Source organism: Oryzias latipes, chromosome 16 (genome assembly GCF_053564925.1).
Source record: "Oryzias latipes strain Hd-rR chromosome 16, Olatipes_Hd-rR_3.1".
NCBI lineage: Eukaryota > Metazoa > Chordata > Actinopteri > Beloniformes > Adrianichthyidae > Oryzias > Oryzias latipes.
Genome location: NC_136252.1, coordinates 4,216,452 through 4,231,801, shown reverse-complemented (window position 1 = coordinate 4,231,801; position 15,350 = coordinate 4,216,452). Strand labels below are relative to the sequence as shown.

General features: G+C 42.1%; 1 protein-coding gene across 1 annotated transcript in view; it reads right to left on the bottom strand.

Moving 5' to 3' along the window:
- The window catches only part of LOC101158005 (nuclear factor of activated T cells 1), a 64,859-nt gene extending 54,944 nt beyond the window's left edge, over positions 1–9,915 (bottom strand). The window contains exons 1-3 of the mRNA XM_004086655.5: positions 9,522–9,915; positions 5,628–6,717; positions 3,025–3,184 (exon numbers count right to left, since the gene is read on the bottom strand). Of these exons, the coding sequence (XP_004086703.1) occupies positions 3,025–3,184; positions 5,628–6,717; positions 9,522–9,540 (1,269 nt within the window). The 5' untranslated portion in view covers positions 9,541–9,915. The remainder of the gene's footprint in view (positions 1–3,024; positions 3,185–5,627; positions 6,718–9,521) is intronic.
- Between the last annotated feature and the right edge of the window lie 5,435 nt (positions 9,916–15,350).

Below are 15,350 nucleotides of genomic sequence, written 5' to 3'. Positions count from 1 at the left end.
TGACTCAATCGTTTGCTGTTTATTCTATACTGTCAGTCCTTACATGTATTCATATTTAGATAAAATTATTCAGGCAGACTTATATAATCAGTGTTGCCTCCCTCGTCTTCTTCTTTTTCAGCTGGCATCACCTTCTAACAAAACGTCATGATCACTCAAAGCTCATGTGTTTGATCATGCACAAGCTAAGAATAACTATCCATCTTTGGATGACTGGGCTTCAAAAAGGGCTGTAGTGTGAGATGACTGGAGGATGAGAGCTTTGCCTGGGCCTCCATGAGTGTGGGCAGAACCTGTGCACAGAAGCAGCATGTGATGGACCCTGGGACCATGACTCCTGTGCGTCTTCTCTACAACGTAACAGGACTCAGATCATCTCCAGGGGACAGAAAAGTCAAGCTCAAGCTGCTCTAGTTGCCTGTGCCCTTCACCTCTCTCCACAAACTCCTGTCTAAACATCACAGATGGACCCTCCCCTAAGCTGCTTCGTACACCCACAGCCTTCCTCCATTATTGACTCCTTCCCCTTGACTACACCTCATCCAGCGCCTGCCGCTCATTACCGCAGAGCACCAGGCACCACGGCAGGCCCCATCCGTGGACATGAAAACATTTCACACACCACCATCAAGGAAAAACCATAAATGAGGGGAGAGAAAAACCTCAGGTTCATCCCAGATTTTTTACTTCAAAGATGCAAAAGGTCTTCCAGATCATCGCCTTTGTGTTCACACGAATGGCCTTATCTGTATAGATTTAACTGTCAGCACGTTTACAAACACTTTCCAGAGTTATAAATCCTTCCCGCTGACTGCATGTGCAGCATTGGAATCACAACTCATTGGGCTTAAAAAAGAAACTAAATTAAATGAAAATAATTCTATTGTGAAGTGTGCACGAAAATGAGGCCTTCAAAAGTTCAAGTTTCAACCAGAGTTCCATGATAAGATAAGAAATTTGACTTTATTTATCCCATGATGGGGGGAATTCTGTAGTCTGCAGCAGCAAAGTGATGTTCAGTGCTGCAGAATCAGTTGAATCAGAGCTAAAACATTGTTCATGGGGGGGCAGGAGGAGGGCAGAAGATTTTGGAAGGGTGGCAAATGACAACGGCAGAGTGGAAGACCATGACAAATGAAAGGATCAAAAATACATTAGAAATATAAAAAATGTCTAATTTGGGGGGGGGTCAAGATGTAATTTAAAAACATGGCTTTTGTTATTGTTGAAACGCTGTCTTAATCTTTGTGAACAAAGATACTAATGTTTGTTTGTTTGTTTGTTTCCCTTTCGGCTTTTCCCATCAGGGGTCGCCACAGCGAACGAGTCGCACGGTAAACAAAGATACTAATATTGACTCAAAAATTCTTTACCCCCACCCCGTCGCTCCGTCCCCGGTTAAAAGGATGATTTATGCGTCCTGATGTACAAATCTTTCTTTCAGAAGAGGCACAGTTACCTGTATTTGGAGAACAAACTTGCAGGCATGTTTATATTCTCTCATAGGCCACTGGCTGACAGGTGCCTCTGACACCGACTGGTTTGATTAAAATGTGCAGACAAAACTTCACCCAACAGTTTCTATGACGACAAGACCATATGGTTAATCACCAGCTGAACTTTTTTCATTTATGATGCAGCGCGTTTTATGTTTTAATTCAGTCTGAAACAAGACTGGTAAACTAAATAAATGCACTTTTATTGAAGTATGGTAGTTAAATTGTCCCTGAACTCAAGAGCATGCACGTGTCACAAAACGCCCTCCCTGTGTAAACCGAGATGTCAGGGCTGTGTAATGACAGTGAAGCAGAGAAAGGAGCTCTGTGCTGAGCTGCTGCACTGACTGACGTGTTCTCTTTAAGTGTTCGCCAAGTACAATAGTGAGAGGCGATGGTCCTCCTCTATACTAATTGAGTCAACAAGCACTTTGGCTGGTCAGAGCGACCTTTTACAGCAGTTCAGTACATTGACTTTGCATTCAGGGGACATTAATAACACGGCAAACAGGCATATGCTGAAATATAAAACCTGCTGTGTGTAAACAGTGTTGCTGTATAACCGTTAAAGAAAGGCTAGTGTTAGAAAGAGACCATAAATCTCAGGTGGCCCAACTTTTCCTTTTAAATTTACACCAGTATGCTAGAAACAAAAACAAAAAAAGAAAGTTTCAGCAGAGTGAGAACAGTTGATGCATCATTACCTGTTTTGACCTGATTTACACGAACGACTTGTGGGCTTTCATTTCTGCCTGCAGCTCTCCAAAGAAAAGCCATGAAAAAGAAGACCTGAACCATCCAAAGCAGTCACAGTTTATCATGAGCATCATGACTCACTCATTCTTGGATCTGCAGACAGCTCAGATGGATCATGGGCAGATGAAGGGTCAGATCATGAAAATGCAGACGGGCTTGTGATTCCACATTTACGCACTTTGGTTTGGTTAAAACAAACTGTGTTCTGTTTGCTTGATTAGTGTGGTTAATCTAAGCTGCTATTTGTCAGTCAGCGTCGTCACCAGACCCTCTGCCAGCCTCCCACTGTACAAAACATTGTTTCTTTTCAAATGTTTTGAAATCTTATTTTACATACTAACCGTTTTTAAACCATATTTTCCCATTTTTTTTGTCTCAGTCACAAGTCTCCAGCCAATTTGAAATAAGCTACTATGAATGCAGCAGTATCATGCCTCCACGCTGGTTTACAAGTTTAAGAAGCTACAATTGCATCTGTAGCTGACAAAAAAACATTTAACATTACTTTAAATAATGCAGGTTGAAATCAAAACCCCTCTTTTCTAAAAACAGGATATTAAACAAAAAAAGTCCTGAATGAACACGCGCTGTCACAAACAGTTACATCCTCATGTCTGTCAGAGACTCTGCTCGATGATGAATCTACTGTTAAACAGAATGTGCTTGTCTGCACCCAAGCAGCCACGACCGCAAACATCACAAACGTGTCACTCTGTCGGTCCTCAAGGTCTGATTAGGTCAACATTTGCTGTTTGATTTTAGACCAAAGTACCTGTATGACAGGGTGTCCTCCAGATAGGGCCTTCACTGCTCCTCTGCTGCCCTCCGTCTCGTAGTGGGCCCTGTGGTGAGATTTGGGTTGCACCTCGATCTGTAGGTTGTACGGGCCAGAGCAGGAGGGCAACTGCCAGTCGAGGGCCGGCAGGGAGGGGCTGGAATTACAAGTGACTGTTATGTGAAAAAGTGACACTGTATGCAAATTAGCAGCCATCCTATTCAGTGTTTGAAATACTGGAAGAGCAAATGAGTCCCGCTGTAAACAAGCCGAGCCGCAACATACATAGATATCTGGCAGCTCGGCAATATACGAGATGATCTTCTAAACGTGCTTTTATTCATGTCACGGTTATTATGAAGCTCCTGTTCACTCATCATTTTAATTTTTAATCCGTGTGGTCAGTACTTTTTTTTTTGTGGAAGAACGGAGCTGGAAGAAGCCAGGACTAAGAGAGGCTAACACGCGCTAACAACATTTAGCCTTTGATGAACATGAAATCCATGCGGAAAATGCTACAATCTGCAATTTGGCTGCACGTAAATATGTGGGAATAACATCGGCCGTTATTTTGTCGGGACACGACTGGAAACTGTCCCAAAGCCGCTGTGTGAGCTGGCGGTCCAAGCTCTGCCCGGACACACACCTTTACTCAGGAGTTCGGTAGCTCCTGAGTTCGGTAGCTCGTTCACCTACAGCTGCGGGACGGATGGCAGTCCTAAATCTCCCACACATAGCGCACACATAACAAAGCATCCTCCCTTCCCCTCAAACACAAAGCTGTAAGTCCGGCTGCTCTGCTCAGAGACACGGTCGCTCGGTCCACCGGTTCACTTGACTAATCAGGTGCAGGAGCAGACTACTTCTTTTCTATTTTGTTTGTTATTTTTTTTTGTTAAAGTCACTTCCCTCAGTTGATACTGGACATAAATATTTCATCGCGGATGAGTCATTAGTTGGGAAATAAAATAAACAAAGTAATAAAGTAAAATAACGAATAATAATTATATAATAATGAAAAATTACAAATACCCCCCCCCCTCGACGATATCATCGTCCATCCCGATGTTTTACTGTAAACATCATCAACTGCCAATTTATGGGACATCGCCCAACCCTAAACTGAAACCTTATTTTAATAAATCATAATCTATAATCCAATAACCAGCAGTCATTGTCTGACATTTGTCATGATAATTCATGTCCATTTCATTTAGAATATTAACGAGTCACAAACGTCAACAAGTTGTGACAGGTAAAGTTACAGTTGGGTTAAAAATCCGTTTGTTCTTTGATACCAACGGAATACTCGCAAAACTGCGTATAAAATATGCAAGAGCTATTGAAGACAATAGTCTGAGTAAAACACAGGGGTTTTCTTGGAATTTGGTATCACTTTCTTGGAACCATTGTTCTCCAGATGGAGAGCTAGTGACTCCTATGTGAACACCGTAAAGATATCTAAACCAAAACAAACGTGCAAGACAATATTTCTCCATGCCGGATGCCTGGCAAATGCAAACCCCTGACCTAAAGGGTGGTTTGACCCAAACCAATCTCCAGCATCTTTGTGGAACTTCTGGGCTGTTTGTTGACCCAAAACAAACTGATTTCCCCCCACAGGGCTTTATCTGCCCAGTCAGAACATGACTTCATGGTAGCTACACAGAGAAAAGATGGGCTGATGGCGCGACCGACCAGAAGAGCAGGCTGGCTGATTAACTCACTGACTGCTTCCCCTTCAGCCAAGCCTGTCACCATTACTTCCTGTTGCTCACTATCTAAATCAAACACTTGATTTCCGACAGGAAAGTGTGTTATTGGCTTGGAAAAATGGTCTGAGAAGCAGCAGAAAGAAATGGCCTTACCTCAAAGCAACAGAACCAAGCGTGTGTTTGCTTTCAAATGTTTTGTTGTTGCAGCAACAGAGGCACATAACCGGAGCAAATCTCCATCTCCAACATTATTTATTGGAGACTGTTGCACTTCAAAGGGAAGAGTATACAACTTCATAAATCTGGCATTTTGAAATGGTTTTGATTTTTGAAGAACCAAAAGGACTTTTCCCGAAGCTAATAGTCAAAACGTGGAGTTAAAGTAGAAACAATGAATAAATTCAGCTGTTTGATCAATTTAAAGTCAAGGATGAGTACATGTTTCTCTCTTTTAAATTGGTTTTATGCTATTTATTCTTTTTTATTTCTGTCTTTACAATGTTTTAATTTACTTTTATACTTTTTTATTTTATTGTATTTATGTCTCTATGATGCTTAATTTGGTTTTATGCTTTTATTTCTTGTACGTTTTGCTCTCTATGTGTGTAACACTGGGCGTCCTTGGCTGGTGGTGGAAGGTGCTTTATAAATAAATAAATGATGATGATGATGATGATGATGATATTGTAAGTCCCTTGTTGCTAATTATAATGCTAAGGAAAATTGGAGAAAATGTATGTTTAATATTTTCTCTCCTATATTAAACAACCATTTCTGTCAATTCATCAAGATGTGCATACTTGTGTTAAATATTTCATTTCAAAATGTCTCGGTTTGTTTTGTTGAAATCACAGTTTCATTTACAGGATTACAAACTCAGTGTACCTGAGGTAGGGCTTGGGTTTAGGCCAAGAGTAGGGGTGCTGGGGCACATCCAGGAAGCCTCCGTGGAAGTTCTCCTTCTTAAGAGCCAGCCGAGAAGGGTACTCCTCATGACAGAGTTCCCCATCAGCCAGCTCCTCGTCACTGGGCTCCACCTTCAGGCTCATGGAAGAGGAGATGTCCAGCATGGTCTTGCGTGTCTTGATTGGGATTCCCTCCGTCATGTCCACCACTCCATCTGTGGTCAAAGCATTAATGGCAGCAACAATGGCAGAGTTGGTGTACTGGTTGGTGTTGGTGAGCCAGCTGTCATCTGTGACACTGACGCGAGGTGAACCATGAGGAGAGGGTGTTGGTGACTGGTTGGGGGATGCCTGGCGGTAGGAGGAGCCATTGAAGCTGTATTTTCTCTTCCCCATAGTGATACTGTTGCCTGCACCACCTCCACTGCAGGAGGGGGAATTTGGCCTGGACCCTCTCGGTTGTGCTGGCCAGCCTTCCTCCGCCACGGCTCCAATCTGGGGGGACGTGGACGGCGAGTGGTGGGGGGAGCCTGCAGGGCCGAGGGCGTGCGGACATGACAGAAGTGAGAATGACCCCCGGGGAGAAACACAGGGCGACTGCCAAGGGGAGTTCTGTGGGGAATTGTCATAGTTGTAGAAGCCAGACTCATATGACGATGCTTCAGAGTTACAGCTGCGTGAGGAGATGCTACTGGCAGGGCTAAGGCAGCTGGGATCTCTGTAACCATCAGCATTGGGCAGCGTCAAGGTGACAATGGAGTTGACCCCTCGTTTGATGACACGGTCCTCGCTGCTGCTCTCCTCTACCTCGTCTTCCGGGTATTGGCTGTAAGCTGTGATCTCAATGCGAGGGCTTTCGAGGGCCGGGGCGCCGTTGGGTCTTAAACTTGGTGGCAGGTAGTAGCCTGATGCTGCATGATTGTCATTTTGCAAACTGTAGCCTGTCTGGTGGCAGGAGGAAACCGAGATAACAGGGCTGGACTGTAAGGTATGGTACTGGGTAGCCAGGCAGGAGTTGGCCACACCTAATGGAAGAGCCAGACTGACATTTGGGGCGTAGCTGTAAGCATCTAAAGAAAAAAACAAACAAAAAGAAATATGATTAAGATATTGGGAACTATTTTCACTAACTGCTTTTTTTCTAATCAGAAAATGCATCAATATTAACCCTTTAACACCTGAGTTGTTGCCAGCAACATCTAAACAGCCCACACTCTTTGACATACCATTCATATTTGACTGATCACTTTAAATCAGCTGATTTTGTCACGGGAAAAACGCAGCTCTGCAACACTTTATGGACATAAAGCAAAGCCAACATCGTAACTTGTTGCATATAAGCCACTATTTTTAAGTGTTGCATGTCCCTGCAAAGCCAGTATGGAAAGCTGCTTTTCTCCCCGACAGAATCAGCTACTTTACATTAATATAGTACCTCACTACTAAAAAGTGCTGCATATCAGCACCAGGCTGCTTTTCTCAGCTTCACAATCCACTGGAACCACGTTATCGCGTAAACGATTGAGGAATTATGGTTGTCAAAGAAATGTAAACACTGGAGCTAAAGCGCCGGCGTAAAAGCACTCGTATGTGCATTGTTTAAGTGCACATAATAGACCTAGCATACAATCAGGATATGCAGGAATTTTGTACCACATAAATGCAAATGGTTGCTAAAAAAGTCAAAACATTGAGTTTGTTAGATCCTGTCTAGCGTGGCCACACCCTGCTGTCATATGCCCTCTACAGGTATTCCTGCTGCAGCGATGATGGATCTTTCATTTGATAGATTGCATCACTCACTGAGTGAATTAGGCCCTCCCCTGTGGAAAACTGACAGCACTCTCACATTGCTCTGAACATGTGATTAAGTCAAGGAGTTTGCTGCAGCGTTCCACACAGAGGCACTGTGGCATATGCACGTAGGGCGTGCACAAGCGTGCACACAAGGAAATCAGAAGCGCTTTGACTAACCAGAGGAAGCACACACACACCCACACACACGAGGGCACGCATGACGTCTTAGTTAACCTTGTACTGGTCCGCTCCTGGTTCTAAAATAAGTCCCTAGTCTGCTTTTTATTGATAGTGTTGATGAGTGTAGTCGTGGTCAGAGGGAGTTTGATTCTGTCTGAAACTCAGTGAAGGGCATTCCCCATCTATGCTGCATGCTATATTTGTAAACCACAACGCTATGCGTCCCGTGAAATGACAAACCCATCACATGCTTCATAATATGTGGGCAGGCAATGTAAAATTAGATCATGAGTCTTAATTGAGAGGTGCTGCTGTGGTGTACAGCACATGTACTCAAGATAACAGAAATAGGTGGATGTTTTTACTAATCCTTTAAATCTAAACTACTGAAAGAGGTACTAACTTTTCCATTAAATAAACAGCCTCCTTCTGGTCTGTTCTGTGTTCCAAAGATGGAATCAAACTTTTGCTCTTAGTGTTAAAAAGTCACTAGTCCCCAGACGGTGGTCATTGTTGAGGCTCAGCTAAGTCTTCTGAAGCTTTTCCCTCTCTCAAACCGATAACCCCCCACCACCCACAATCAAAAGTCAGGCCTGACTGCTCCTTCCTCAGAGGCGCAGATGATATTTGTGCACCTTTTGTTCTGTGTGCATGTGATGGCACGAGAAGCTGCTACATGCTTGACTTCGTCCAGCAGCCACTCTACCCACCGGCCACGTCTGCTGGACGTGCTATTAATTAGGCTGCAGCCATGCAGCCGTTGAAAGAATGACACTTCTCCACGCAACAGGGCCTTCACAGTTGTTTGCAGTAAACTTCAAAGTGTGGTGAAAGCAAGGCTAATTTGCAGAAAACAGACGGTCCCACAAAGTATACTGTGCTTCTTCAGCCCTCGACTATTCTTCTCAATCATGATCAAAACATTCTGTCCACACAACCAAATAAACCCGATTGAAGAAGAAGGGGGGGGGGGGGGGGTAATCCACAGGGATTGTGGCCGAGGCACACCAAAACCATCTGCAGCTTCAGGACTCAGGGAGCGTTGGAGTCCCTTCGTCCACGTGGCCAGCTACAGGCTAAGGCAAAACCCCAGCAGGGTCCCTGGGTTTATGTGACACTTTATGTGCGCCCTTGGCTCACTGTGGCGTGCACTCTGTGGGTGTTAAAGTCAGAGTCCTTGTCAAGCGAGCTGCCCAACATCCCTGAATGCACAGATCACAAACACAGACGCGCACACGTCTGCTACCAATTATGAGGGACTGCAATGAATAATAATTCAGCCTGCACCCATGATGTGCCCGAAACCTCAAAGACTAAATCAAATTCTTGAGATCCACAAAAAGCTAGAGGCCAGTTTTGAAAGAAAGACATCCATTCTCGTGACTCAATCGGTTTCATGTTTTGCTTCGTTTTCTGTTCAGTTTTCAAATAGTCTGCTTGAGAAGCCAATCTATTTCTACACAAACAAAAACATTAAAACACAGAAACTTTGGCTGAGGATACAAAAAACTGTTGAAAAGTTCATTTACATTTCAGTTTATTTAACCTGTATAAAGCAAAAAAGTGGAATGCATCCAAAAGGACAAAAACATGTTAAACTGTTTTCACTTATCTGACTGAAATATTTGTAAAACAGCTAAAATGCACATAACTGAGAGACCTGCAAAGAAAGACTGCGAGTAGCATCCATACAAATTATTTCATTTAATAGAAGACTTTTTCCAGTAAAGCATATAAAAAGAAACTAAATACAAATGTCTATCTGAAGTCCTGTTGGAGCATTTGTGTTTCTAAAGACTTAAAACAAAATCAAATGTTCATAGCACGGAAAGTGACAGAAGGAGACAGGTTTATATTCCAAACTACCTCAGTCCGTCTCTTCTCTCTGGCTGCTTACCTTCCTCTGCACACTTCATGTCGGCGGAGACAGATGTGGGAACTGCTCGCAGGTTGGCGCTCCGAAGCTGACCTTGGACTTCAGCCGGAAGATATCCTGCATTCAACAAGCGATGCGCAACTTTCTCCGGCGGCAGAGCTCCTTCACGCACCGATCGGCCGGATGCCAGCTGCGGCCGCTCTGCGGGGTCGCTGCTCAGGTGATGCGCGCGCGCGCTCTCAGGGGCTCTCCTCGAGTCGATAACGCCGCGCGCTCTGTCATCCGGGCCGGCTCCGGCGCTTTTAAAGGGGGAAAACACCCTCTGCGCTCCCGTCTGTCAGTGCGCCGCCCATGCAGGGATGACCGGCCCCTCCAGCCGCCTGATGATGCCTTCCACCCTGGGATCCCGCCGGGGGCGGAGGGAGGTGTGTGAGGGCTGTGAGGGAGCAAGGCGGAGAAAGACGGAGACCGAAAAAAGTTGCAGTCGTGTCAGCGATGAGCAGCAGACAGGAGGTGCTGCTGCAGTCCTCCTCAGTCTGTCAGTGCTCTGCTGTAAAGACTCGTTGGTTGTTCGTTTCAGTCTCACTTTTGCATGAAAAAGACACATTTACAAGCTTTCATGTGAGTTAGGACTGCAGAGCATCAAGAGGTTCTGAGACCCACTCCAATGAAAAGTGTGTTTTGTTCTTCTGGTGTTTTTTTTTCATGCTGAAATTCATTTAGTGGCGCAAAAGAAGTATTCATTCAGCCACCAATTGTGCAAGTTCTACACCTAAAAAGACGAGAGAGGCCTGTGAATTTCATCATAGATAAACCTCAACTATGTGAAACAACATTCAGAAAAGAATCTATATTTGTAACTAATGGTGGAAATAAGAATTTGGTCAATGACAAAGTTTAACAAAAATACTTTGTTATGTATACTTTGTTGGCAATGACAACATTTTCCGGAAGTCTTCACCAGGTTTTCACTGATATTTTGGCCCATTCCTCCATGCAGATCTCCTCTACAGCAGAGATGTTTTGGAGCTGTCGCTGGGCAACACAGACTTTCACCTCCCTCCAAAGCTTGTTTCTTTGCAGATTTAAAATCAGTAAATTAATTCGAGAAGTGAGATGACTTTGTGGCTGCAGGGTGGTATGTCTGTATGTCTGTGTGGAGTTGATGGGTTCTCCTCGTGCATGTGTGGGTTTTCTCCAGACCCTCTCAATTCATCCCACAGTCCAAAAACATGCTTCGTGGGTTATTTGATGGTTCCAAAATATCTTTAGATGTAAAGGAGGCAAAGTGTGTGATTGTGCCCAACAACAAACTCAGTGATCTTAATGGGTATTTAGGAGGTTTGAAAGATGGATGGATTTGAATTTGACTTGTTTATTTAGTCCTTGATGCTCTGGTGCAATTTAGATCCAGCAACTTCAAAAAAAGATATTTGCCAGGAAACTGTGAAACGGTGAACACATGTGAATGAAGTCTTTACTTTGTTTTTGTCTGTTTTTTTGTCTTTGGCATGCAAGTAAAATTCTCATTTGAGATCAGAATGACTGGAATTGGATGTTGAAAGCATTTGGATTTCTTTAGGAGGTTATTTGGGTTGCACTTTGACTGTCACCAAGGGTGGTGTCTGTTTTGATCTTTCAACTGAATAAACAACATGACAGTTTGTTGCAATAACAGAGACATAGACTATAACTGCTTTTATGTAGGCAGTATTCCACATAATCCCTGCAGTGTGCTGAAGTACTCGAAGAGGTCCACACGGACAGAAAAATGTCTCTGTGTGTTGGGTAACCTTAGCCCAGTTCCCACAACATTTGATTCTTTTCTTAACATGCTCAAAGTACTCTCCGTGAACACAACCCTGCAGACTTGTCCTCCTAATCACTGGGTTGAATTGAATGGCCACTGTAAACTGTTAGTGATTGAAATGTTATACTTACTATTGGAAAGCAAGTACAAAATGTATACAGCATTAGGATTCTCAAATCAAAAGGAGTGCCAGTCATTTATAGCCAAAGTAGTATTTAAAGACAGAAGAAGGCTCAGAACAAGAAGATCATTGTGTTGGTGGCTGCCTTGAGCGCAATTAAGCTACAATGTAGCTTTGACAAGCTACGTTGTAATTTCTTTTGAATTGGATCCAAGTTTTGAGAAAAAGGAGACTCCTTCAGCTCTGAGAAGTTTCTGGCAAGCTGGAGGATGATCGCACATAATCAGAAGCAGACTGCCTTTCAGGGCAGGCAGCCTGTGGGGCAAACTGACTGCACAGGGAAGAGTAATGCTACGCTGTGTTTTCTTTGCCTACAGTAGCTCTCTGGCGGCAGCTGTGGCTTGGCCTGTGAGCAAGTGCAAGCTCAAAGATGAAAAAGGAAGATTACATACTTTAGGAGATGAATTATGATACAAGCCAGCGGTAGGAACAAAGTAGCTGCACAACCGATTGGCGCAGTCAGCTGGATGGGGTTGTTTAAGATGTAAAACCCTGCGGTGGGACACACTTCGGTGGCAGACTGTGGGCTCATCTTGATGGCTTTGTGATACAATGTGGGACCATTAGCCACAGTCTGTCATCAACTGTCTGAGCATTTCAGTCCTTTATCAAAAAAAAAACAACAAAAGGTTTTGAAAAACATCATATACTGAACCACAAAAGGTATACTGTATATTCAATAGGAGGCTATTGAAATACTTTGTGTGTAAACTATAGAAGCTTTAGTCAGTTTTTGGAACTTTCAGGTGTTTCTCCAGGTATATTCAGGCTTAACCCTTGTGCTATCCTAGGCACTTTAACGTTGGTAGTTGGGTCATCTAGACCCACTAGACAGTGCTCTGAACCTTTTTTCTTCAATGATTTGTGATCTTCACTGGTGTCCATGGATTACATGAAATCTTTCCACCTTTATCCACCTTTGTCATGGTAGGGAGAACACATCAATGTAAGGGGGGGGTCATCTAAGATAGCAGAAGGGTTACAGAATGATAATGGTACTCCTAAAAATGGCTAAATGTAAAAATAAATATGTATATCAAAAGGTCATTTCAACCGGAAAACACTTTTGTCTTAAACATGTTGAAGAAAGATAAATAAAGGTCCATTAATAAAATGTAATACCGGTCCGAATCAGTGAAAGCTGATTCGCTGTGGCGACCCCTGACAAGATGTGCCGTTAGGTAAACAACAAAAAATAGAAAATATTTATAGCAATATAAAATAAAAATTTAAAGCAGAAGAAAAAGGTTGAGGTAACTTTGTAGATAAAAAAATGAAGAAAAGTATATACAATGTTTAATTGATTTTTAACACGCTCTTGATTTATTTTATTTGAGTTTATATGTTCAGATCAAACGTTTGTGTATGAATGTATTTATTGTTATACATTTCTTTGTGTAGAAGAATTTGTCAAACCATTTTAAATGTATTTCTCTAATGGTCCAATAAAAAACGGGTTTGTATCTATTTATTTGTTGTTTACATGTTTTATTTAAACACATTTTTCTTCAAAGTTTGTAATATTTTATTCTCTTCTGTCTTAACACTGTGAAAATTACATTTAATATAATGTTTTTTGGACTTGATAAAGATATTTTTCACATTTATTGTGCTTAAATTACTTTCCTGAATGCATTCAGGTAGAAACTTATTACTTTAAGGTACAGAATGTTTAAACGTTTACGATTAAAAATCTAATTCCTAATATTGAAAGACAAGATTTAAGAAATCGTTCAATGAGCAAAAAGGGAACTGCAAGTTAGTTTGAGCTCAATTGAACTTTTGCAAACGTTAAATGTAAGTCTCTTAAAATGTGTTTCTAAACTGATTCTGTTGAACTCTCAAACGGTTCTCCTCCTTTAGTAATTAAAGAGAAAACATCAGTGAGGCCAAGTTCAAAACCTGGAAAAGGAACTTCTAAACTGGTAAAAAACACAAAATCAAAATTAACTAACATAAAAGCACTTAACATCCCTTGATTTATATCTGCAATAATTAATCAAAAATACTAGCACACAAGGTTTTTAATCACAATTTTCTTATAAAGTAAACAGTTTCTTATTTGACACCTAGTGTTAAAAATGACTAATGCTACTTTTACAACAGAGTGAGTTGAGTAAGTATTATTTATGTGAAACAATAAGACAGGGTGGTCGTTGCATTTCTTTGAACCGGTGATAAAATTGCTCCCTATGTCTTTTCTCTATATCTCACAGTGTTGCAGCAATCTGGAGCGGCTCGTTGGGGAAGTTCTAAACAGATTGTAATGGAGGAATCTGTCATCACTTTATGTCCTCTCTGAATATGTCTAGATGTAATTTATGGTCTTACTACATTTGGCACCAAGAGCAGCCACAACAAGTCTGCAGGGAGCGCTGGAGAAGAAAACAAACGAATGTCTTACACTTAGATTTACAAGTGCTCGATTTGTTGAAAATACGGATACAAATCGAGCTCTAGTTGTCTTTCCCTTTTTCTCTTTTTCTGCTGGCATTTGTGTGGTTTGTTACTTTTAAGTGTCATTTTTTTTGTTCTGATGCTAAAAATAAATGACAAGGGTTGTGCAGGATAAGTGCTGCAGTGCCAGAAAATATAATATTTACTACCTGTGGCTAAATTCAGGAGTCAATCCTCATCTTTGGCTCGGTTTTGGTGCATTTCTTGGAATTCTTCACTTCAGATTTACATGTAAAAGACAGAGAAAAGTCATGAAGTCATGAATAATCACATCTAAGCCTTACTGAACATTTGGTTTAATGCTTTCTCATTTGTTTGTCTAGGCATTAGGAATGCTGCCTTTTGGAAAAGTAGATTTTAATACGGACAGCAGCTCTTACAAGTTTGCAAACGTGGAAAAGTAAGGCTCGCTCCTGGAGAGTCTTCTCTAAGCTCAAGCTTTGCCCTCATGGCCGCACCATTAATTATCTCTTTTACAACATATAATTTATGTTTGACATATCCGGGGAAACATGAACACTGGGCATCCAGAGTGCCTTACTTTATTATTAGCTGTCTTCTGAGTTTTTCTCTGAGCCATCAGCTGAACCAAACTACTTTCTATGGAAGTAAACACATTCAAATACACAAACAAATACAATTAAATTCAGCAGAAAACAGTACGGTGTTTATAGTTATTTCTTGATTGTCTGTGATTCATGATGAGGTATAGTATAGTGAGGAAGTGTGCAGTTTATGAATGAGACTACTTCACTACTTATTGTCCCATCTTTGTCTTAGTCATGTCTGGACACTGCTGTATGTTTAGCTACAGGCTTTTTTGGTAGATTCCTCTTCTGATCAGGAAGTAGCAAACATGTCTGGCTGGTAAGCCAAAGAAGCAACAGCTGTCATTGTCACATGGACATTGACTAAGTTTGTGTTCTAAAATCAGGAAATAGACGTTAGAGGGCAGATCTTAGCAACTTCTTTATTTGTTCTTTTATTCACATTTTTAGGACCATTGTTCCTTTTTGCTATAATGAACATGATTAATACGCTTTTTCAAACCACGTAGGATACAGTGAATCATCTTACAGGGGCTTTTTTGCTGAATTAAAATACTGAAGCTGTATTTTTCTTCTACGTACCTATGACTGTTGGTATTTCTTACCTTCTCAATGAGTTACAAGAAGTGTTGTGGCCATGGTGCAGAGGTAGAGCGGTCAACCTCTGATCGGAAGATGACAGGTTTGGTTCCCGCCCTGCCTGCACATGTGTCAAAGTGTCCTTGGGCCAGACACTGAACCCAACTTTGCTCCTGGTAGGTATAGGTTGGCATGATTGTGTGTGTGGCTGAATGGGACTGTGACTGTAAAGCGCTTTGGGCCTTTGAAGAAGGTAGCAGAGCACTACATAAGTA